Source organism: Orbicella franksi, chromosome 12, assembly GCF_964199315.1.
Source record: "Orbicella franksi chromosome 12, jaOrbFran1.1, whole genome shotgun sequence".
In the NCBI taxonomy this organism is placed as follows: Eukaryota; Metazoa; Cnidaria; class Anthozoa; order Scleractinia; family Merulinidae; genus Orbicella; species Orbicella franksi.
In genome coordinates this window covers 12760341-12785513 of record NC_138156.1, presented here as the reverse complement: position 1 = coordinate 12785513, position 25173 = coordinate 12760341, and the positions used below count along the sequence as shown (strand labels likewise).

General features: G+C 42.8%; 1 protein-coding gene across 1 annotated transcript in view; it reads left to right on the top strand.

The window, feature by feature from the left end:
* The window catches only part of LOC145463982 (uncharacterized), a 126383-nt gene extending 104328 nt beyond the window's left edge, over positions 1–22055 (top strand). The window contains exons 95-125 of the mRNA XM_081447781.1: positions 107–439; positions 1101–1754; positions 2175–2507; positions 3072–3401; positions 3974–4300; positions 4468–5118; positions 5531–5854; positions 6321–6650; positions 6896–7225; positions 7566–7877; positions 8176–8502; positions 9089–9403; positions 9746–10075; positions 10274–10603; positions 11143–11469; positions 13074–13406; positions 13572–13904; positions 14179–14505; positions 15006–15332; positions 15714–15880; positions 16071–16230; positions 16384–16559; positions 16723–16873; positions 17078–17221; positions 17746–18309; positions 18597–18641; positions 19132–19249; positions 19371–19477; positions 19839–19967; positions 20340–20457; positions 20734–22055. Of these exons, the coding sequence (XP_081303907.1) occupies positions 107–439; positions 1101–1754; positions 2175–2507; positions 3072–3401; positions 3974–4300; positions 4468–5118; positions 5531–5854; positions 6321–6650; positions 6896–7225; positions 7566–7877; positions 8176–8502; positions 9089–9403; positions 9746–10075; positions 10274–10603; positions 11143–11469; positions 13074–13406; positions 13572–13904; positions 14179–14505; positions 15006–15332; positions 15714–15880; positions 16071–16230; positions 16384–16559; positions 16723–16873; positions 17078–17221; positions 17746–18309; positions 18597–18641; positions 19132–19249; positions 19371–19477; positions 19839–19967; positions 20340–20457; positions 20734–21428 (9447 nt within the window). The 3' untranslated portion in view covers positions 21429–22055. The remainder of the gene's footprint in view (positions 1–106; positions 440–1100; positions 1755–2174; positions 2508–3071; positions 3402–3973; positions 4301–4467; positions 5119–5530; positions 5855–6320; positions 6651–6895; positions 7226–7565; positions 7878–8175; positions 8503–9088; positions 9404–9745; positions 10076–10273; positions 10604–11142; positions 11470–13073; positions 13407–13571; positions 13905–14178; positions 14506–15005; positions 15333–15713; positions 15881–16070; positions 16231–16383; positions 16560–16722; positions 16874–17077; positions 17222–17745; positions 18310–18596; positions 18642–19131; positions 19250–19370; positions 19478–19838; positions 19968–20339; positions 20458–20733) is intronic.
* The last annotated feature ends 3118 nt before the right edge of the window (positions 22056–25173 follow it).

The following is a 25173-nucleotide window of genomic DNA, read 5'->3' as shown; positions in this document are numbered from 1 at the left end:
AATGTTCAATAACTTTCATTTTAAGAATAGTTATTTATGTTTGGTTATTTGTACGCTGACGTCGTGTTATCTTTTCCAATTCTTAACCGTTGCTATTATTTATCAGGCCTTGAAAGCGCAACTGGAAGAGAAGAAACCAACACTAGAAGATGCCCAGGGCTTGTGCGATAAACTGACAGATCAGAACAAGGATGAACCGCTAGTTGTGGCAGCCATCAAGAACAAACTTGACAAAGTGGAGTCTCCATATGAAGACCTCAGGGCCAAGATCACTGAACTGGAGGGCAGATTGCAGGCAGCTCAAATACGCTCCCAAGAATTCAATGTTTCATTCAGCGACTTCAAAGATAAGCTTCAGGACATGGAAGAACTTACAGCAAATCTTCAACCTGTATCGGCCGTGTATGATACCCTCAAACAACAGAGGAGTGACGATGAGGTACATGTAAAATCGCAACAGAATACTGTGCAATTTCCGTTTGACATAAGCTGGACTGGCCACTGAGTCAGTCGTAAACTTTGAAAGGCCACGTTTTCAGATAGCTTTATTCCGTGTAATAAAAGTAATCGTTGTTGGTAAATCTTTCAAAGAAGCCTGGTTTAGTTTATTCAGTCTATCAACAGACCCTCTATTTTGTCTTGAGTTCGTCGAGACCGCGAGCTTAGCGAAATATTAGCCCGGCGTTGCATCGCGTCTAAATATTGTTCTTGACGTAGCAGTTTTATGCTTGCCACCTTCCACTAACAGTGTGTAAATATAACAGGGTAATTAGTACGCTACTTTTAGACTCGGCATGACTACGTTACGTTTTTTTCAATGAAGAGCAAGTTGTCCACGAAAACGTTAGTTTTGCAACGTGCAAAATAAGAGAAAATAGATGCCATTTTGCTAACATACGGCTGTAAAACTAGTTTAGCATTCAGAAGTGCGATATAAAGAAACAAACTGAGGGCTTTTGAGGGTAAAAGCTAGATTTGTTTAACTTTGCAACTCGAACTTTTGGTTCGCGTACATGTAGGTAGTTAGTGTTTGGGACTGAGTTTTGGTGTTAAGTAGCTTCTTCAAAACCGAAAGAACTACTTCAATTTGTTGCTTACAGGAACTACAGGAAAAGATCAGGCACCAGGAACCTGTGTTTGATCAGCTTATGAAAAATGGCAGTGGTCTTCTTGAAAGCGCGGAGCCTGGAGCAGAAAAAGACGAACTCGAAACTAAACTCGCAGACGTTGAAAAGCGCTGGAATGACATCAGACAGAACACCGCTGAACATGTAGCTCGCGTTGATTCAGCTCTTCCTGAGGCAGAAAAATACAACGAATCAGCAAGCAGTCTTGGGCCGTGGCTTACAGAAACTGAGCAAAAACTAGCCTCACTAGAACCTATCGTAGCTAGCAAGGAAACTGTAGAGAAACTAAACAACACCGTGAGATTGCTCCGTGAAGATATCGACAAGCACAGACCTGAGAGAGACGCGGTTAGCGAGAAATCAGAAGCTGTGATAGAATTGACTGAGGCTGACGGAGATATTGTCAGAAGCGAGGCTCAAGATGCTGTGGAACGATACGATGAGTTAAACACCGCTTTTGCCACCGAAGAGAAGGAACTGCAAGAAGTTTTGGAATTGTTAGATCAGTATAACAATCTAATGGAACCTGTGGAAAAAACAGTTGAAAAAGTCGACGCCGCTCTCGAGTCCCAAGGACCAATTAGTGCTGACGTAGCAAAGAACAAGGAAGATCTCGACAACATAAAGGTAGCCTTGAATTTTTGTTATCTGACCTAAATGTATCACAGATTTACTGTGTCGTAGAAATAATGCACAGTAAGGCTATCTATTAACTCAAACGGGAACGAAGTCACAAGAAACAACAAACATACAGTAGCGGGAATTTTGGTAAAGAATTTATTTTTTGGCCGGAACTAATAATTCCAATAGTCCAAAACAATAGATATCCTTGCTTTTTGTTTTTACGTTTCGTTACCTACTACGAAAGAACAAAATGACGACTTGTTTGCGGTAGTTTCATTGGCTCACTGGCAGAAGCATTTCGTGAAATTAGTCGTTCGTAATAAAGCTTTTTCTTTTTTTTCATTCATTTTTGAGTTTTCTAACCTGCCAACAACCGTTGCTCTTGTCTAATTCTTCGCTGTTTGCCTTTCTTTTACCAACCAGGCGCTGATCCAGGAGTTGGAAGACGTGAAGGAAAACTTCGAAAAGGCAGAGACTAGCGGACAGCAAACTGTGGACGTCATCTCTGCTTCAAACGGTGATCCTTCACTAGTCCAAGAAGAACTTGCAGCAGTTAGCCAAAAGTATGGTACTCTCCTAGGCCAGTTAAAAGACAAACAAGCGCAGCTGGAACAGGCTATTGATCAAGGCACGCAAGTACAAGACAAGCTGGATGAAATTCAAGCTTGGACTGCCGATAGTGACGGGGCCGTGAAAGCCTGGGAGCCAATAAGTACAGATCCTGTTACGGCACAGAAACAACTGGAGCAGTTGCAGGTCTGTATGGATTCTAAGTTCAGCGATAATTAATCAAACATAACGAATCCGTCTGTTTTGGCTAACACATCGCCTGTACGTTAGCCACTCAAGTTCTTAATTAAGCAAAAATGAAATGATTCATGCGAGCTTGTGCGGGAAGTCGTTCTATTCACTCAAGTTTACGATGTTTGTGAATTGTTTAAATTATTGAGTGGGTTACAAACAAAAGTTGCAGTTTACTTCGGTTGTAGCAGATATCAGCCTAGCTTGAGGATGAAACAAGCTTTTTATGTAAATAGTATTTGATATACAGTAAAATGCTGAGTACTCTCAATGGAACTTGACAGAAAGCCTGAGAAAGTGGTGTTTCCAGATTGGTTTTTGGAGCAAGGTAGTCTGGCTCAAGATAGCGATGTTCTCCTGTTCTAAAGCCTAAGGACATAGGTCCAAGAAAATATCTTCCTATTGCAAATTTATCTTTTACTCGTACCATTGCATTTGGTATCCTACCATGCCAGCGTTTTGTATTGTGTTATAGAGAAACGTTGTAATGCATGCACTAAAAGTTCATTTTAATGGTAGGCGCTGAAGGATGATCTTGAAAAACAACAAGAAAATCTGAAAGACAGCAAGACCTTAGCAGAGAGTCTGCTGTCTGCCAGTGAAGATCCAGTGTCTGAAGCCGAACTACAAAGCCGTATATCCAGAGCTGAACTCGACTTGAAACAGCTTGTTGAGCAGATTGAAGAGCGGGAGAATCAGCTTCAAACTGCGCTTACTCAGTGTGGCCAGTTTGAGACTGATTTTGATGATTTCTTACGCTGGCTAACCAAGACGGAAAGAACTGTGGCTAAGCTTAGACCGATTTCTGCTGACGTAGCGACTGTTCAAGATCAGAAAGACAGTTATCAGGTAGGTATAAACTAATGTTTTACCTATTTGTTTGTTTGTTTTTCTCTCTTTCTTTCAAAAGTTTCAGTTCAACCGCCAGACACCGATTACGAAAAACGAGATCTAAATTTCGCTATTCCTAACTTACCTTGTTTAAGATATATCACTGCTATTTTATTTATTTCTTTTTTTATGAATGGAATGCAAACAGGTCTCCCTCCGATTTCATTTTCTGTTTGCCGTTTTCCTGTCAAAACGGCGCCGAGTGCCTCGTTCTTTTTCAAATTTTAGTGTTAACAGAAAGCTCGGCTCTTTCTTCTTATGTGATTTGCCTCCTCCGTGAGTGATAGATGAGGTGATGTGATAATTCGTTTTCCAGACAGAGTAAAGAATAAAACAATATGTTTTGGATAAGGTGGGGTGTCATCCGAGAATTGTCAATTTGTTAACCTCTTTGTCGATTAGAACTTTAACCAGGGAAAAAAAGAGAATTGAAACTATTGAGTTTTATGTGAAAAGCTTTCAACAAAACTGTGTCATGTGTCAATTATTTGCATCATATTTAATGGCCTCGTGTACTTAAAACATTCCAGGACATCCACCAGGAGATTAAAGACAAAGAACCAACTTACATGGCCTTGATGGCAGCTGGAGAGCAGCTGAAGGAAACAAGCCAACTGCCCGCTGACCGAGATAACCTGCAGGAAAAACTCGACAACATGAGCCAGCGGTGGACAGAGCTGAACGAAGCGTCAGATGACCGCACCGCCAAGTTGGAACAAGCAGTAAAATTGACTAATGAGTACCAGGAACAACGCGGCCACTTTGTACCGTGGCTGGACGGGGCTGAAAGGAGAGCGAACGCTATATGCTTGACCTGTGATCCAAAAACCCTTGAATCCTGCAAGCAACATGTTGAGGTATTTTTACAGAGTTAAATTAACCGTTCAGTCTAGCATCGCTTTAGGCATGATTAAATCTGCATCGTTTGAAATGGTAAATGCCAAAAGGAGCGTTGCCTAGGTTGTAGTTGAATTTTATAATTTATCGTACATTGTGTGAAATTGAGAACTTTCGTTTCCTACAGGAGTTACAGCAAGATGTTGAGAACCATTCAGATCCACACGATGAACTTGACAACACAGCACAGGCAGTCACTCGAGTTTGCGTTGAAGAAGTGAGCGCTGTCGAGGATGACATCCAAAGCGTGGACAAACGATGGAACGACTTGAACAAAAACCTTCAAAGCAAACTCACAGACATTGAAGCTTTACAAGGCCAGCTGCAGGAATATAAAGTTGCCGTTGATGGAGTTGATGAGAAAATATCTGCTGTGGAAACTGATCTTAACGTGGAGAGAACACCTGTCTCTGATGTGGAGGAGGAGAAGAAACACATTGAGAAGCTTGGGGCGTTAAAAGAACAACTGGAAGAGCTGAAACCAGAGTTTCAGTCGGCTGTTGGAACAGGTAATAATATTCAGGAAGGTAACCCGAGCGCTGACACAACCGCTGTTGAATCAGAGAACAAGAAGTTAGAAGACCATTACGCTGAAGTACAGGACAAGCTGGCTGACGCGATCGACAAAAACAAAAAGGTGCTTGCAGACCTGGAGGAGTATTGGGAACAAGAAGCCAAGCTAGAGGAGCAGGTTAAGGAGACTGAGGTCAAATTGGAAGAAAATAAACCCACGGTGATGGATGCTGAGAAACTTAAAGAACAACTGGAGAAGGCAAAGGTACGCAGTCTTGTTCTACTTTTCAAACAACTTTCAATTAATTTTAATCTGTAAGACACGTACCTCTCTGGACCCGCTATTGTAAACACTGCCTCCGGCTAGGGAATTGTTGTGACTTGTTATCAATTGCTTTAAGAACCAATGAAATAACTCCTTCCGAGCTAGTGGGCCAATAATGGGAATATCATCTATCCACCAGTTATCCACTAGTGCTTCTTGCATCCGCTTGACCTGTGACGTTAAAAGTACCCCTGTTTCTCTAACCCTGACAACGATTGCATTGAGAGCGAACTGTTTTCATGTCATAGCAAAGGCAGCTGGCGATTGCGTCAGTGGTAGCGAGTGTAATCATTATCAAGAAACCAGCTTTTTTTGAAGGGATCATGACTGATGTTTCTTGTCTATCTCTTAGCTGCTGAAGGCAGAAGTAGACGATCTAAAGCCTGATTTTGACACAGTTAACAAGCAAGCTCAAGCGCTGATCTCCGCTGGCCTTGGGTTTGATTCGGCGATGGTGAAACAAATGTCTGACACTGACAAGCAGTGGAATGACGTCAATGACGCCGCAGCCAATCAGCAAGCGGAACTCGAGAAGGCATTGCAACAAGTGGAAGAATTGCAGGAAGCATTACGTCAGGCAGACCAGGCCATGAGTGAAACTGAAGACAAGGTCAAACAGCTGCAACCGATTGGCGCTGATGTTGACACGATAAACCAGCAGTTGGAGGACATCAAGGTCAGAAAAACACTACAGGCATCGCTATGTGTTTACTCTTTCAATGTCAAGAGGGCAAATTGCCTCAGTATTGAGTAGAAAAAAATCGCTTTGCTAGGCACCATATAAATGCACTGTTCAAGTTTCATTTGAATGTTCTCATACAAGGATTTCCTTCTACGACTACAAAGTTAAAACTACCTTATTATAGGCACGAGAAACAGTGCTACACGAAGACCACAATCGCAACGTTTTACTCTGAGAGTGAAAGGGTTGATTATACAGTGGGACCTCGGTGTAACAAAGGGCCGAGAGACTGACAAAATATTTTCGCTATTAAGAGGTTCGTTAAATCGAGGTTCCACTGTAGCAGTACTCAGCATGTCGTATTAACTACCATTGACAAGGTTGTGTTGGTAATCTGGCGCGAATCCCGCGTTCTTAAAAAGTAGATCTTAATTTAATGTATTTGTGACCTCGTGAACAGGATTTACAAAAGGAAATTGATGGACTTCAGGACCAGCTTGCAGCACTAAATGATCTGAAATACAAGATGGCCGTGGCGTATCCAGACGCTGACACCAGTGACATCGATCAGGCCATAAGCGATCTAAACCAGCGACTTCTAGCCATGAATCAAGACCTTGGCAACAGGCAGACCAAGCTAGAAAACGCGCTGCTGGCCTGTGGCAAGTTCCAGGATGCTTTGCAGTCACTCCTTGACTGGCTGGCAGAGACACGTGAACTGGTAGAGAATCAAGGTCCCATTGCTGCAACTGACCCCAATGTAATGAAGGCTCAGATGCAAGAACAGAAGGTAAGTACCGATATAAAAGGGGTCTGCTGGTGTGTCAAGATTATCTTTTTAAACTGCTGGTGCTTTTATTTGCTGATGCTGGATGATGAAATAATGAGTTAATCAGTGATGCACGCGGAATCACTTCTATCTCGACGTGAAACTCAAAATAGCAGTATTCTTAAGAAGAAAAGCATCAAAGGGGTAATTTTAAACCATAAAAGAAGGACGGATTTTCGATTAATATAAGTATTTTTTAACTACAGCTGTTTACCCGAATGATCGCTGACCGAGCGCCTGCAGTGAAGTCGTTACAAGAAACTGGCGAAGAAGTTCTGAAAACTGCTGATGATGACACCAAGGCGCGTATAGAAGAAGGGCTGGCAGATGTCACACGTCAATGGGAGGAGCTTAATGACATGACAGACACCAGGAAGAACGCACTGGACGTTACCATGGAAGCAGCTGTCAAGTTTGATGGACAGCTTGCTGATGCCGATAAGAAGATAGCCACTGCTGAGGAACAACTGCAGGCTCAACAACTGGGTCAGAAAGCAGAACCTGAACATATCCAAGAAGACGCGAAAAAGCTGCAGGTAGGCATAAGACAGTTTTAATTTTAGGTTCCAATGCAGATTCTTTCAGATGACAACTTTTTATAAATCAGAAATTTAAAATCCAGATTAAAATCTGCTTAGTTACTCGACAAAAGATTCTTAGCTGGGGCAATGTGGCTTGGATTTGATTTCCGCCTGTAGTCATATGTGGTCTGAGTTTGTTGGTAGTTCTCTCGCCTTGTTCCGGGGATTTTTCTCCGAGTCTCGATGATCAACGTTTCGGACTCTCTCGCATGAAAACCGGCTACCACTGATGTGACTATGTTTATTTCTTGATTTATTTTTGTCTGAACATCTTGCTTCACTCTCGGTTTGACAGGAGTTGTGCCAGGAAATTGACAACCTTGAGTTCCCAGTCCAAGACGCAGCACAAGCTGGCGAGGAACTCGTGTCACATTGCACCGACGGAGATAAAGACTTGATCCGTGACAAAACAGACAAGCTCTTGCAGCGTTACAACAAGTTGCGTGACCAAGCTAGTGGTAAGAGGAAGGAAGCTCAAGATGCTGCTAAACTTTCGGAAGAATTCTTTGACGCCAAAGATCAGTTGATTGCTTGGTGTGACGACACTGCAAGTAAACTGGAAGCGGCGAAAGATGAAAGTGAAAGTGTTCAGCAGGAGATGCTCAAGGTTCGTGATCAAGGGATTTTCCTTTAGTTGAGATCATCGTTTACGAATAGAATATCACCTGAAACCAATAGGGTAAAGAGTTTGGGAGGGTTCGAAGTTAATATGAAACCGAGCCGTAAGCGAGGATTTACAGAACTACTAATAAGAAACCGGATTCGGAATTCTGGCTTGAAGGAATCTAAACAGTTAGCCTTTTACATTAGCTACACTCGTCTTTTTCTGTTTCATAGAAGATCCAACAAAACGACATGTTAATGTACGATTAGTTGCTAAGCTATGTGCTGCGTGTTTGTCGCAGGATATCCAAAAAGCTCTAGCAACTAAGGAACCAGAAGTGTCCTCGTGTAGAGAGATGGGTGACAACCTCAAGAAATATCTCATCGACGACGAGAAGCCGAAAGTAGACCAAGCTCTGAGCGAGGTTGATGAGAAATGGAACTCATTGCAAGCAGAGGTGGACAAGCTCGCTAAGAAGTTGTTTTCATCTCAGGAACGCGTTGAAAGCTTCCAACTTGAAGTGAACGAGCTGAAGACATGGCTGACAGATACAGAAGGGACGCTGTCCAATATGGAGCCGGTGGGTGTGGAACCAGAGAGAGTTAAACAGCAACTTGGCGATCAGGCGGTGAGTAGCCTCGCCTTGAGGGCGAGATTGTATTGATCAAGATATGTTAATCATTGATTGTCGTGTAGTCTTTGGTTACTTTAACCAGTGCGGCTCACCTGACAAGCAAAGAATTGTCAGAACAATATAGAGCAATGCTTGTATGGCTGGCTTGCGACACATCACCCAGTTACCAAAATTTCTGTAGATTTCTTTAGCCAATCTGATTTCCGATTTAGATAATTCAGATAGTTGGTATGAATTTTGATGCTGGCTGGAAAAGACGGGTTAATTCTTATCATTTCATATAGTGAATTTAGATCAGGTTCGTTTCAGTCGCTTCGTAATAAAACTATCATCTAAAACCGGATTACATTACATTACTGAAAATCGCGTTTTTGATTGCAAAAACCGGATTAAGCTGATAAGCCTAACGGAACGCTACATGTTCATTTCTGGATATCTCGTTCAATGTTCTAACCATAACAGAATTAGACTTTTGAAGACATGATTGATCATTGCAGTTATACACACGACTTCTAAAAACAGCTGTGAAGTTAAAACCTGAAAAAAATTCAAACATTCTTGTCTTTTGTTCTGTCTCCAGGCCCTCAATGCTGACGTCGCAGCGCATGAGAAACCTGTTAAATCTGTGTGTGAAACCGGCGACGCCCTAATAACAGTGCTACAAGACGACGAACAGCAGACCGTTAAAGATGATATAGACAGCATCAAGACTCGCTACCAGAATGTGAAGAATGAAACATCAGCTCGACAAGCCTCGTTAGTGGAAGCTCTGTTACTGTCACAGCAGTTCAGAGACATTCACAAGGAGGTGGTCACCTGGTTAGATCGCTGTGAAGAAAACTTCCGCAAGCTGGACGATGGTTCAGTTGCAGAACTTCAGCAGGAGAGAATCAAGGTAAGGATGTTCAGGCCTTGTACTTTATAGTTCAGTGCTATCGTACGCTATTTATAATGTACAATTTTTCAAATTCTGAACAAACTCTCTTAGTAATAATTTAAAAGGGTTATGCCCAAAAAGAACAACGATAATCGAGTTTAGAGAGTATGGACATCAGATGCGAACCTTGCTGAATTACTGTTCAAGATGCGTTACCGGTTACTTCGAGGTCCTTCCAATTCGTAACACAATCTTCCTCGAAAGATTGCGTGAGAAGCAAGAATTCAAGGGTTCTTTTGGCTTCCCTTTGTTCATTTCTTTTAATGAACGATTTTTTTGTTGTGGTTGTTTCTTTTGTAGTCAATCCAGGAAGGCATCACTGCCCTGAAAGTTTTGATCGGTAATTTGGAAGTAACCGGTAATGACCTGGTCAAGCTGAGTGGTCCAGGTGAGGGATCCAGCTCGATTGAGGACAAAGTAGCGACTTGTCTTGAGCGCTATGAACGGCTGCAGAGGCAGACCGAGGAACGAGGAATAAAGATCGGAATGACGTTGGCACAAGAAGAAGAGCTACAGAACAGACTGGACGAGCTGCAGGCCTTGCTGGACAGACGAAAAGAAGAGTTTGGCAATCTGAAGCCCATTAGCGTCCGACCGGATAAGATTCGTGCGCAGATTGAAGAGATAAAGGTAGGCCATTGTTTAGCAATGGAACGAACACTTTACTGTGAGAAGCGGAGCTATCTCCTGTATTTTAAGATGACAATGAAAACACAATTCATTTTGCTCTGGACAATAAATATGTTTGGTAGAAAGCTCTTTTCTTCTTTCCGTTTTTTGGTGTATTCAAGAGACCAAAATAAAATTTTCCTATACCTTTTCCTAAAGGGACTTCAGAGTGAATTCGATCCTGAGAAAGAGTTGGTTGACGAGGTCAGACCATTGGTGACAGCTCTGGTGAATGTAAATCCAGATACCAAAACATCATTACTCATGAAGGACAAGATGAGCAAAGTTTCAACGCTGGCAGCCGACACACAAACCTTGTATGACGAAAGGCTGAAAGCTCTTGAACTGGCCCTTGATGCTGGCGAGAAGTTCTGGACGGGCTTAGATGAGATCAAGAACATTCTGAAGGACGTACAGGATCATCTTGACTCGGAGGAACTCCCTGCCGCTGACCTAGAAGTTCTGGAAGAGCAGATTCATGATCACCAGGTGAGGAACTAATCTTGCTTTGTAAGCTAATCAGATACTTTGGCAGTACTAGCCTTTTTCAACCCTTTGGTTAGTAGTTAGGGCGCCGCGTATAGATCGGAATCAACCCGGAGAACGAGAATAAAAAAGGCGAGTTTCCCATCGTTTCCCTGGTTATTTTTTGGTGGAATGGATGAAGACTGCTTTATCACTAAATGTGAGATTTCCAGTCGTTATGTGACATTGTCTCCTAAAATAGCATGGCTACGTCCTTCGTGAATGAAACCATTCCTCTGAGACAATTTATGGAGCTAGTTAAGGTTATATGTTCTTGACTAAGGAATGGTTCGGTCATGTGAACAAATCGCCTGAGATGTTATAACAAACCAAAGAGAAAGAAGGATGATTAGGATTGGGGAGGATTTGGACGGATTGCGAAAAGTGAAAATTGAGGTCTGATATTCAAGATGCGTTTTCTGTGGCACGGCTAGCTAATAAAAGCTACTAAAGGACCAGTTGAATCAGCAAACCTTTAATTTCATGTAATTTTGGTTGCGTAGGAGCTTCGCTCGGAGCTGGATGCACACAGTGAAGCAGTGAATGTGTTGTGCGAGGCCAGCCCTGTTCTTGTCGCGCATTGTAGCTCCAGTGACAAGCAGCTGGTACAAACAGAGCTCGCTGGGGTCACCTCACAGTGGGCAGACATCGAAAAGACGTGGAACAAGAGAGAAGCTGAAATGGGAGATGTCAAAGAAACTGCCACCCAATACCACAACACCCATGATCCTTTGCTGGCTAAGTTGACTGACCTGGAACAGAGGCTTGCCGAGCAGCCACCTGTGGGGACTGACCTGGATATTGTCAAAGAACAACTGCAAGAGCAGAAGGTGACTGTAATGTGCTTAACTAATAAAAGTCGTATCATCCAGCATGTAATTTAGACCAATGAATGAGTTGCCAGTAATCGGATACCTGTGTTTGCGCGAAGAACTCTGGGATCGTCAGGGGGCAAACATTGCTAGTCGCTAGAAGGAAATGTATGACGAAAAGTTGTTTCGAGGTATAAGAAAACGATTTTTGAGACAGATCAACGCTTTTTCGCCGTCGTTTTTATCGCGAATGGATTTGGGCAATGTTGATATGTGGAATATGTAAATTTTTGTTTGAATAACCGTGAAATATATGAGAACATCTACCGATAAACTCCGTTGCTTGCGTGAGGTTTATTGTGAAATTTACATCGCGTAATGGTCTGAAAATATTACAAAATTAATTAGGTATAAATCGAGAGGAAATAACCCAGTAAAGCCTTTTAAGTTGTGTACAGGCTACTTTTGGCTTATTTGAAAGCTCAGTCATACAAATAATACTGGAAATAAGCCCGGTGACGATCATTGTACTGTCTGGGGTTGATTTAATGACAAACGAGTCCGCGCGACTCATGCTGTGCGGCTACTGTCTTGCTCAAAGCCTTTGTTTTGCTTTTACAAGCACGTATTTCAGTGATTTTCCTTTTCTATAACAGATCAAGGGTGGCTCCTTGAATATATCTCTGAGTATTTGCATTTAAAAGTCATTTGTGCGTGATTATGCTTTCCAAAGTATGGTATTGACGTTTGAGTAAAATTGCCCGACACAGAAGGTAATAGTTCTTCTGCAATTTTCGATTTCTGTTTTAGAGCTTCTTTTCTGTCTTTATATTTAACTTCTCGGAGGGTCTTTTCTACCATTTGCTCCGGGTAGCCTCTCGAGATCAGGCGTGTACTGAAATTTTCAATATTCTCTTCAATGTATTTCACAATAAACCTCACGCAAGCAAAAGGGAGTTTATCGGTAAATTTTATCACTTATTTCAAACAAAAACTTACATTTTTCATGTACCAACATTGCCAAAATCCATTTTCGATAAAACAATGGCGAAAAAGCGTTGATCTCTCCCCAAAACCATGTTTTTTGGCGTCGAAACAACATTTCCCCATACATTTTCTTCTAGCGACTTGCAATGTTTGCCCCCTGACGATCCCAGAGTTCTTTGCGCAAACACGGGTAACCGCTTACTGGCAACTCATTCATTAGAATTTAACTCGCGTAGTCAAGCATTTCAAGAACTTCAAAGAATACTTTAACGGATTCAGAAGTGTTAAACTCGCGTTAGCCTTAAAACAGTTTAAGGCTACTTGGCGAAGTGGTCAGGGTGATGATGTTGAAATGCAGAGGTCTTTTTTCAAGACTTTCAAACTGCCACTGGTTGGACTTGCTCTTGGGTATCCTCAGTTCAACGCTTGACCATGGTTTGTAAATAGCAAGCTGGTCAGCCTCCCGTCTGTTGGGATTCGTTACGTTTAGTTCAAAATGGCTCTTTCTGGTATTTGAGCGTCATTCCAGAAAAGTAGCTGGCTGATCTTAAAAGCCCTAGCTAGACAGTCTATGACTAGTATCATCAGACAATAAAAATGAATTTCAATACTAATGACTATTTCTTGTGTTTCAGGCCTTCCAAAAAGAACTGACTCCACTCCAAAGTGATGTAACAGCGGTCAACCAGAAGGGCACAATGCTGAGCGAGCAGTGTCGCCCGGAAGACGCGGACTTGATCTCAGCACAACTGGAGGAAATCAACGCTCGGTGGGATGACTTGTGCATTCATTCCAGTGAGAGGCAGCAGACCATCGAAGGAGCTCTGTTACAGCTTGGACAATTCCAACTGGCTCTAGAAGAGCTGCTTGTTTGGGTAAAACAGACCAATGCCACACTTGACGAACAGCTGGCCAAGAATGTTCAAGGAGATGTGAAGTTTATTGAAGTTGAGAAAGCGAAACATAAGGTACGATAAATTTTGAGATGGAATTCTACACTTTACAAACATTTAAATGGAATGTGACGTACATTTCACTGAAATGGAAGCCAAATTTTTCAGTGATGTTGCTTGTTCCTGCCACTGAATCTGGCTGAACTCTAACTAAATATTTTCTTTGTTTTGATTTTTCAGATTCTTCAAAATGACATCCTCGCACACGAACCTTCTGTTGAATCAGTATCACGTGCTGCTTCCTCGCTACTGATGGAGAACGGAGACAGTAAGCTGGAGAGCGGCGCCCTGCAGATGAAGGTGACGGAGCTGCAGGATGGCTGGCAGAAGGTGTTGGACAAGGCAGCCCGCCTGGATGTCGAGCTCGCTGCTGCGCTGAGCGCGTCCCATGACGTCATGGACCAGATGAAGGAACTAAGGATTTGGCTGAATGAATCACGTGAATTCCTTTACTCCAGGAGACAAATCGGAGGCAGACCTGAGAGTGCGCGTAATCAAATCGCTAAACATAAGGTTTGTTTGTTGAATCCAATGCATGTTTTCTAATCCTTGGTCAGTGGGTTGTCCTTCGATTGTTGCTGTTGTTTTCATACATTTACGTTGTCATCAACTCCAGTTGCCTTGTTTTGTTCCAGTTGCCACGGACTCGTGTACTTTTTGTCTAGTTTCATTCGTACAGGACATTTGGCACTGTAACTCCTGTGTAGTTAAAGAATTTAGATGCAACCATTTCTTTCCAAATTTTTCTTCCGTGATTCTCTAATGTCATCGATCGCTTCCCCCACAGGACTTTTTGGACGTGTTAGAAAAACGTAAGGAAACGTATGAACGAATCACTGAAGCCGTCCAAGCCATGATAAGGAACAGCGACCCGACGACAGCAGCCTCGCTTCAGAAGCAGCTGGATGAAGTGAAAGAAGCATGGGATCAAGTGAGCACTAAGGCTGAAGAGGAAGGTCATAAACTGGATGACGCTCTCAAGAATGCTGAAGAATTGGAGAAACAACTGACAGACATGGACTCATGGCTCACACAAGTTCACGATCGAATAGTGTCATTCGATCACGTCAGCTCTATATTGGATGTTTTGGAAAAACAGCGGCATGAACATAAGGTACGAAATAAGGGACAAAAGCACTATTTTGTTATTTATCACCTAAATGCACTTGATACCATGCTCTCTTTAAATACCGTCTTTAACGACTCCTCTTTTGCGGCTGTCTTTTCCTTACAAATGTGTTGTATGTGTTTTATTTTTGTTTGTTTCGTTTTCGAAAAGGACTTTATTACAGAGATCTTTACAGCAATCATTTATTTGGGCAACCGTAAATTTGTTTGGCTATCTCGTCGTCAACATTCGAGATTTCCGTTAGCCGATGTTCGATGAAGAAAACAATTCCATAACGACTTTCAGAGTAAATAGAAACCAAAACGACTTGTGTGATATGAGGTATATCAAGAGAAATTACGAACTGTTTTTTTTTTTTTTTCTGACCTCGCTCTTCGAAACTGCCAAAATTCGCGCAAGGTTTCCTTTTAAAATTCAAAACATAAAACTTATTTACCCGTCAATTTGTTCTAACTCGTCTTCTGTACCCCATTTGCACCTCACAGGAACTCAAAGACGATATCGACGCTCACCGTGAACCATTCAAACAGCTCAAGATTCTCTCGTATAAGATCACTGATGTGTGTATGCAGGAAGATGTTGCTTACATAGAAGTAACTGTCACTGAGCTGGAGGCTCGATGGAAGGAGTTGCTTGGTCTGTCTTCTGCCAGAAAGAAAGATCTGGAAGAAAATTACAAGCTGTCACAGAAGTTCTTCAAGGGTGCTGAGGAGTTGTTGAAGATGCTGGATGAAGCGGAGCAAGGACTTAAGGACGAGGAACCGATCGGAGTGGATCCTGTTCATTTGAGGGCGCAATTGAAGAAACACAAGGTTTGTATATAAGCTTATCTCTTGCTTATTAGCTACGTCTCAACAGAACACAACAGAGACAGAAGGCTGGTCTTATAATCCCAAAGCTGCTGTCACTGAGTGGAATTTTTGTTCTCGGTAATTCCCGGTTTCGTGGAGAACTAAATAATGGGCGGGAGCATCTCGAATTTAGGACATGGAAGGAGGCACTGTTGCTGGGGTTGAATATTGCTAGAGACATAGTGGCTTGGAGAAGCAGGATCAATGGCCCCATTCTCCACGAGAAGAGAAGAGAAGGGATCCATGTATCCCGAGATCAGTTGTATTGAAAAGGGCTTAACGCTAGAATCGTCAACGTTACAAACTCTCTTTCTCTGTTTTGCTGTTTTGGTGATTTGCCAGGAGTTCCAGTCCATGCTGGGTGCCAGTCAAGCTTCAATGGATGGCACTATCAAGACCGGCAAAGTGTTAATGGACAAGAGTCCACCAGACGACTCCATCATGATTGAAGGCAAGATAGCTGACCTCAAAGCACGATGGGATGCCATCTGTGCACTGTCAGTCGAAAGGTTGGTGATAACATGATATTCATTAAACTGTATTTCTCTTCCCTGCCGTTCTCGTTATGAGAACAATATACTTTACCTGTTACATAACAAAGAGCACACAACATTGTGACCCAGCCCTTGTGATTTATCTGCCGCTTGTTTGTGGATAAGGTTGTCATGGTGACTAACCACTGTTTCATTTCCTGTGCAGACAACAAAAGCTTGAGGAGGCGCTTCTCTTCACTGGAATGTTCCAGGATGCCTTGCAGTCCCTGCTTGACTGGCTTAGTACAGTAGAACCCAGTCTTTCCACGGAGACCGCCGTCATGGGTGATCCTGAAACTGTACAGATCTTGATTGACAATCACAAGGTAAGGAAAGTCTGTTCCGTTTCCGTTACAAAGAGAAAGCCACGACAGAAATTTTGATCAGATCTTCACTTGGGTTTTGAAAACATACCAAGCAAACACTTCAACTAAACTAATTTTCAGGCCACACACTTAAGGTGTTTTGTTGTTCCATAGACATTTCAACGTGAGCTTGGCCGCCGTCAAGCAAACTATGACTCTGTGATGAATGCAGGAAGGACAATGGTCGATGAAAACAAAGTTGAAGATCCGCAGAAACTGGAGGAGAGGCTTGAGGACTTGCGCGTGCGCTGGGAAGCTATCAGTGCCTTGTCTGCTACCAAACAAGACAGGTAACTGAAATAGAGACAACGCTATAAACATTTTTGATTTTTAAGCTGAGAAACGACTCTTAGTTCGCACATTCAACAAAAACAAAATGGTTACTCTCACTAGCTGGCAGAATTGCAAAAGTTCTCACAGCTACTCACGGCTAACGTTTGCTTTCTCTTGTAGGCTGGAGAATGCCCTGGTTTTAGCAAAAGAATTTGACTCGGGTGTGAAGACCGAATTGCGTATTCTGAAAGACTTTGAAGATACGCTCAGGGGACTAGGTCCTATTGCAGACGACCTGGAAACTATAAGCGAACAGTTGACTGAGCACAAGGTAAGTGAGGCGTTGTCACATCATAAGCTTGTGTTACTGAGACCTATTGTCACTAGTGTGAATATTGCAATTTTTTGGTAGTTCTTTCTGCTTTGGAATTTTTAGGGTTACAGCTTTGAAACCTCAAACTTGAAGGGGTTTGTATTCTTTGGTCCAAGTTCCTTTCACAGGGAGATCTCAATTCAACTGTTACTTGCACTGCAGGCTTTCCATGAAGATTTGATGGCAGAGGAAGTGAATGTCCAATCAGCCATCAAGAAGGGTCAGGTCATAGCGCGCTTCTGTCATCCCAGTGCGCTGCAGATTATCCAGCAGTGGATTGCACGACTTAAGAAACGCTGGGATGAGGTGACTGTCTCCATTATTATGATATGATAATTACAAACTGAGTTTGTAAGAAAGCGAGTTGAAGTAAAACGCTGTTTTAGAAAAAGTAAAACTTTACAACATTACTCGTGTTCTTGTGAACAGTTAACTACTTTTACATTGTTTGTTTACAAATTTGACGTTGTTAATCTATCTATACCTGTATAAACGTCTGACAGAATGTTTCTATTTGTCGTGGAAAATAACCCCGAGAAATGCCCTTTGTTCTTGAAGGGAGTAAAAATACTAATGTTGATTCTGAGCGTTTAGGAAAGATTTTCATAAAATTCACGGAGCCTTTACGGAACTTGTGTGATGGCTTATTTTTCGCGGAACCTTTACTTAGTATCTACTTAAACTTTCCACTGAAGCTTTCTACCATTTCTTGTTGGTTTTAACATTTTCCTGCGGTTCGTTATTTGACTTTGTTATCACAACGTGTTGCTTCGCGGTCACAAATATGCCGTAAGACCCATCTAACCAGCTGGCTGCCGACTGTGTTTCAGGTGCGCAAGTGGTCAGTTCAGCGACTGACGCGTCTGGAGGAAGAACAAGCCAAGCTGACAGAGGAACAGAGTATGATGGAGGATCTGCTCAATTGGATCGGAAGGAAGGAAGAGATCTTAATCGAAAAGGAGAACGAACCAATACCAGATGACGATTACGAAGAGGTCATGAGACTGTTGGAAGACCACAAGGGTTTCCAAGAAGAAATGGCCAAAAAACAACCGACATACGATAGCCTCACCAAGTCAGTGAAAAGGCGCGGCTCTGTTGTCCCTGCTGCTTCCGCCTCCCCGCTGCAAACGCAGGTCACTCCAGAGCACAAGCAAGGACGGCGCCCTAGTAGCAGGATACCGAAACTCGCCAGTCCTGCCTCGTCCTTCACACGGGAACGATCACGTGACAAGTTGACTAGCCCAGGCTCCTCGTTTACGCGGTCGGGTTCCACCACACTTGACAAGAACCATCCAGCCCTGCTGCACTTGTCGAAAAGATGGCAGCATCTATGGCTCCTTTCAATGGAAAGGCTGCGACGTCTTCAGGAGAAGCTGGAACGAATTGCTATTGTAAGTACAGCTGCTTTTAGGACAGACAAATTATCTAAAGGGATTTTTTGCGGTAGAGTGAAAGTACGAGTCATTCTCGGAAATGAAGTTTGTGACTCGCGCTGTTTCACTTGTCCTGTACTTGTAAAATGAAAACGACCAGCCTGTCGCTGTACTGTTTCTTTGAGGTTCTGTGATATTGTTTTTTGTTAACAAGTGTCGCAAAACGTGTCGGAGACTTTCTATATCGACTTATGCCTTCATCACTTCTCGAAATCGCTGACTTTTTCAATTTTGTTTTTCTACAGAGACGTGCCTCGGCGAAGTTCGACTTCATCGAGTGGAAGAACAGGGTACGATTTCTGACGCCATAACAAGTGATCGAATATTACAACAAAAGATTATGTGTACACTATCAGATTAATTTTAACATATTATGTACTTCTTAATTAGCGGAAAGCAGTGTGGGTCACTTGTTACTGGGTAGGACTCCGAGCAGTCCGAGTTCACGCCCTGGTTCCTTGTACTGGGGGAGAGCGGGGTAACTTGTGAAAAACTAGCATCCCATCCAGGGGGGTATCAATGCTCCTAGTCGCTTCATGCTACAGGAAAAGGCATCTTTGATGCATAAGATTGCGCAGAACATTGAACCATGTATTAAGATAAGATAAGATAAGATAAGAACCTTTATTTAAGTGTAAAATGTATTTAGCCCTACCGGACTAATTGGGGAATTGGGGACACTAAACACGAGCCTGAAGTAGTAAAAAGAAAATGCTAAACTAGTGCGTGGATAGTTTCCGTTTGCAATCGTTAAATTGTGATTCTGTCTCGTCTTCACAGTTCAACAAGTGGCTTCGTGACAGCAAGTCACGCGTTCTCGACATCTTCCGCCGCATGGATCACGATCGCGATGGTAAACTAACGCGAGAGCAGTTCATCACTGGAATACTCAACACAAGTAAGTGTGACATAATCTTTCAACCTAGCGTGACATACCGTTCTAAACAAGCATCATCACCATGTATACTCGCGTGACACGTTTTGTAGTCTTGTGTAACGCTGTATTTCTCTACTTTAAGGCTTCCCCACTGAGAGATGGGAGATGGAAATAGTCGCCAGCAAATTTGAACGTGACGGACTCATTGACTACAAGGAGTTCGTGAACTCACTAAAGGATAAAAAACCGGTGAGTAGTAATTCCTTTGAACTCCATCACAGGAAACACAACGATAGTGGTTTGATTTTAGCTAATGACAGGAACAAGCTATGAAGAAAGGATGACTAACGATAGCTATGATGGAATTGAATCACAATAAATACTGGAGGTTCGCGTTGTTTAGTTTGGCTCGGTGCACTTGTTTGTTCCATACTCCTTCAAGAACGTTTTCTTTCGGCATTTAGTTCGGGCGAATAACAAAATGTTTTTCGACAAATCGAAAGCGCTTTTAACATTTCTCAGAAAATTCGGTTGTCGTAGTATTGTAGTTTGTAACAGTAACGTTTTTTCCTTTCGTTTCGTTGACTATTTGCTGTTTTCTTTGTATCAGGCGAGCAAGAAGCCGGAGAAACCAAAGACTGAAGCGCAGCAGATTCAATCTGAAGTCGAACGCTTGTGTCGCAAGTGCGAGTGCTGCACTCAATTTCAATACACCAAAGTGGCCGAGAACAAATACAGAGTAAGTTAACCATTTTTTAATCTCTTTTAAGCTCACTATATCATGCTATGTTCGACGATTCTGTCCAGACAGAGCTTCACTCGCCCAGAGACGTAGCAAAATGACAATGTGGCATTTGTTTTCTTGTCGGTTTCGTTTCGTATCCACCGTTTGATGAGTCCTTACACTGTTGGAGATGCCCCATTGCCAAGCGTGTGCGAAAATGTTTGCATGTCGAACTTTAATTTTGGCGGCGCTGAGGGTGTTTTCTTGTCAATCAGACCCTATGTTTCGGTCAATGGAAGCCACACCACATCAGAAGACTTCGACAACATAAATATGCGACAGAATGTCAAAGCATTTAACTGATCTCTCTTTTTGTATCTCTCACAGTTCGGTGACTCGCAGAAACTGCGTTTGGTTCGTATCCTCCGCAGCACTGTCATGGTCCGAGTCGGAGGAGGTTGGGAAACACTGGAAGAATTTCTTCAAAAGAACGATCCCTGCAGAGGTGAGTTACTGCTCTTCACTTTTGAACTGAAGTTTTAGTAGATCATTCCCCCACCCCCTTGCAATGCTTGTTCTGTCCGTGTTTTGTGATTTTGTTGTTGATTTATTTCATGAGAGACTACGCGGTGTGTGGAGAGGAAGGGGAAATTTCAGGCAATCTTGTCAACACTACTTAAGAGGATGGTGGGGCAACTTTTGGTCCCAGACATGAAAGCCTAGTATATGTACTTTTCAGTGGACATGACAGTGTTTTTCCTTTTGCTTATTGCTCTACTAGCTGCGGGCCGAACAAATGTGGAACTCAGAGAACAGCTGTCGAGACCCGAAGGCGTGACACAAACAATGGGATCGTTCACGAGTAGACGGCAATCAGAACAGAGCAAAACAGTGGTCACCGAGAAACCACCGACTGGTCTTGGCCGAAAACCACGACTTGACGTTCCGAGCAGCGGTTACGGAATGCGCCGAGAAAAGTCCGGCGAACTTCGACCTCGTCGTGAAAAGTCGGGAGAATTTAAACCACCCAGTGGTCCACCTAAGCAGAGAAGCGGGACAAGCCTGAAGGGGGCGGCTGAAAAGTCATCTCCGGGAAAGAAAACTAGTATCGGATCAAGAGTAAGGAAAACAGACAGTCAAACATCACTTGGAAGTACAGGATCCCTCGAGGATTCGTCAGAGACTTCATCTCCTCGGGTGTCCTCGGGAATTCCTTCAAGCCCCACGAGTAGTACCTCATCCCGCGGATCCCCGGATCGTCCCAGTTCGGCTGCGTCAAAATCCTCTAGTAAGGGGACTGGGCTCTCAAGAACTGGTACATCAGGGAGTCGAGAAAATGTCCGCGGTAGCAGGGAAAGTCTTCATAAGCCCAAAGAGGGAGCGCGAGGCACTGCCGTTCCTAAAAGCACAAGTAAGAGTCCTGGAACAACAAAGACAAGAAGCGGAGAAGAGAAAAAAGGTGCGGCGAAGAAGTAGATGCGCCGACAACGACATCTAAATCAAATGAGAATTCTTTCAGAGTGTGAAAACAAGTTAAGATGGACAAAGTTAGGTAGTCTTAAAAGTAAATTGTGTTCGTAATTCTAGAAAAGTATTTAATAAGTCTGTTGTAAGAGTTTGAAGTTAAATAGTTATTTTAATTAAGTCGTCTATACGAGAATCTACAACGAACACAAATATGCAATCGTTTTATACCTGTTAAGCATAACTCTTCGTAATTGTAACAAGACTAGAAACGGCCATTTTTTGAAATTTGCGCTTTTTTTATACCGTGTAAAGGTCATACCTGTTTGAATTGCTCACAGACAGGAAAGCTCTATATTGAATATTGCAAACCGTAAAATCATTGCATTTGTAACATAGCCCTTTGGGAACGTAACAGTACACTAAGTTAACAAGTCATGTTTTTGGACGATAATATTTGTTGAAAAATTGTAGAGTTTGAAGCTATTTAAGTAGAAATTATTGTCACATTTGAACTTTTCGTAAGCGCTTTCCGTGTCTGGCGTTGACAAGAGTTGATGTTCTCAACTCTCTTAGCTTACATGTTTTTGCGAAAACTAAATTAAAGCCAGTAGGAGTAATAAAGGTAATTTTCTATGACTGCTGAGTGTATTCGTATTTTTCAGTCTTGACCTGTGTCCCCGCTTTCGTATCTCTTCCCCGACATATTGTGTAAATTTTTGTCACTAATTTGACCGCTTCTCTCGGCGTATCTCCATTTCTCGGGTGATTGTTGTTTCCCGAGGCGTTAAAATTTGAAGCAAAGAGCGTACTAAGAACGTTGTCCAGGGCTGATGATTGGGTGAGAAATTTATCCCATGCTTGAGACATTGACGAGCACACCTGCAGGTACAGTGTGATCCTCTCCAAATGATTTACTTTCAAACCACCGTTTTAGAAGGGTGAATAGGGAGAACATTCCAACAATGCTACCTAAAGGTTCAAATTACTGAAAACAATCCTCCCGAAAATGCTCAGCTCCCAACACGGAAAAAACCTGCGAGAACCATCTGACATCACTACCTTTCCGATCCCTCCACGAATTTGAGCACATGCTCTTTATAGACTTAGCTGACAAAGAACGATATAATTTCTTCTGATGGTAAACCCTTATACGACAAAGTCTATTTTGCATTTGACATTATTACTGTATGTTAAGAGAATCTTTGGAGAGTTAAGCGTCATTTGTGTTTCATATCGTGTTAAATGTTTAGACTTTACCGTGGGGTTTTCAGTCTTCCATGTGCCGAAATCTTTTCAGACCAACTCCAGACAAAACCATTTTTGACATGCAAAATTGCTCCGATAAGAGAGCCTACCGAAAATAGAAAGACCACGAAAAACTACTGGCTCACCGGTCACTGTGCCTTGACTTACTTAGACGGTTATTACGATAAGGACTCCCACTTACCTCGCTAAGTGTAGCCAATCTTTTGGTTGTCATCCTCTGGGGTGATGTTGAATAATAAAGAAGCCAATTAAATGCACGGAGCAGATGTAGCTCGAGCAAGATGTCAATCAAAGCACGGCTTGCGTTGTATCCTCCAATGAGGATTTTGATGACACCAGGAAGCCAAAGACCAATTAGAACGCTAAGAATGTTTGCAGCATGCCATAGAGGGCCATATCATTCACAGCTCCCGAGAAAATGATAGTTCCATTCATACACTCACACAAATAGTTGAGCCATTTTATCACTCATCCAAAGCACCTATGTAGCCTTGGCATCTAAATCGCACACTAGATTTAGAAAAAATCTCTATTTTCAGCTCGGTGAGTAGACACTATGCTCTGTATCGATCTGTAACAGTGTAATGATATGTTTCTAGGATACGAGGCACTATTACAAAGAACGTTGAAGACGTCCTAACAATTTCATCACAATTAACTTCGCTTATGCTGTTTAACATGGTGGGCGGTTGCGTTTATATTTATCACGAGTGTGTATCGTGAATGGCCCCGGGAGGGGGGGGGGGTTAAATTACATCCTTTCGGTCACTTTGTCTCTTGGGACGGTCTCCTCATAACTTCATAATGACCATAATCAGTAGAATTACGACTGATGAAGCTTCCACTTTTTGGTAAGTTTCTTTCATTTTTAAATTGAACAAAAGATACATAACGAGTTAAAGAACACTGCAACACGACTAACCGCTAACCTTGGAACGGTTGTTAACAACACGCGGAACGTTCCGGAAAGTCCGCGATCAGAAACATGTACTAGAATTATCTGGATGATTTCTGAGAAAACCGACCCATAAAACGACATTCCTACGTCCAAATCGACCGACAAAATCAGGACATTTAAGTCGAAAATCATTTTCAGACTGCGGGCCTCTATCTGTGTCACTGAAAGCATTCTGTGGCTCTGAGCTCATGTCAGTTGATCATATAGAGACATCAACATCCCCCTGGGCATACCCCACGATAGTATGATTTTACGTTCTGTTGGAGGGGTAGGGGTGAAGTTAGAGGGTATCAAGAAACAACAGCCTTCTTTGTCTATGTTGTGGTTTTAAAAAAAGACCTAGATAAATCAAGAAATATATAAAGTTTTCCTCGTGAAAATCTGATCACTTTTGTTTTCTAATAATATATAGAGACAACAGTGGGACACTAAGGAAATTAAAAGCGGTCTTCCTGGGCATTTGACATTTCCAATCTAGCCCTTCTCCTTACTTGGAGACGGAGGTCACTTATTTTATTCCTCTGGAGTAACACTGACATCACCATAAAAGTTGTTGCATTGGAATGTGATGAAAGATAGGCGCCAGAGATTCGTTTTATATCGCGACGAGATTCATGAGGTTCTGCAATAGCTGCCCCCTTCTGACCTTGCGCTAGTGAATAGCGAAAAGTCAGGAGGGGGTCTAGTTTTAAACCTAACCGCGGGGTAAAAATAATTTAATGTTTCTTGACAAGAAACGTGTTGAAGACGGTATCTACCTGTCAATGGAATCACTCCGAAAACAAAATCAAGGCAATTGGTCGTAATTTAAAAAAATAAACCTCCCAGTTTTCTGGAAACATTTACAGAGCTAATCCACTGCACTCAGACTTATGTATAATAATATAGTACTGCGGAGTCGCTACCCCATTCCGGGGCGTACGCGTCTATGCCCGGTCGGCCATGGGTATACCTGGCTCGGAAACCGCACTTGAAGAGCTCATGTGGTCGCGTCTTGGGTGACCTCCTCCAGGCTGGTATCGTAGCCAAGATAGCAGATGATCTGTATTGTGGGGGCAACAGCCCAGACGAGTTGCTCCGAAATTGGTCTTCTGTTCTCCAAGCTCTCCATAAAGCTAGCCTGCGCCTTTCGGCGTCGAAGACCATCATCAACCCCAAAACTACTTCCATCTTGGGTTGGACTTGGTCCCAAGGCACTCTTCGCGCCAGCCCTCATCGCGTCTCAACACTGTCTTCCTGCAGTCCTCCCAATAAAGTTGGCGGCATGAAGTCCTTCATCGGTGCGGTCAAGGTCCTTGCTCGTGTTGTTCCACATTGTTCTGCTCTATTGGCCCCCCTTGACGAGGCTGTAGCCGGGAAACAGTCCCAGGATGACATTGTCTGGTCCGAACATCTTACTGAAGCCTTCAAGTCTGCTCAAGCTGCCGTGGCGTCTAGCCAAACAATTACTCTCCCGAAGCCAGATGACCAGTTATGGATCGTCACCGACGCTGCTGTCAAGAGACCCGGCATCGCCGCCACTCTCTACAT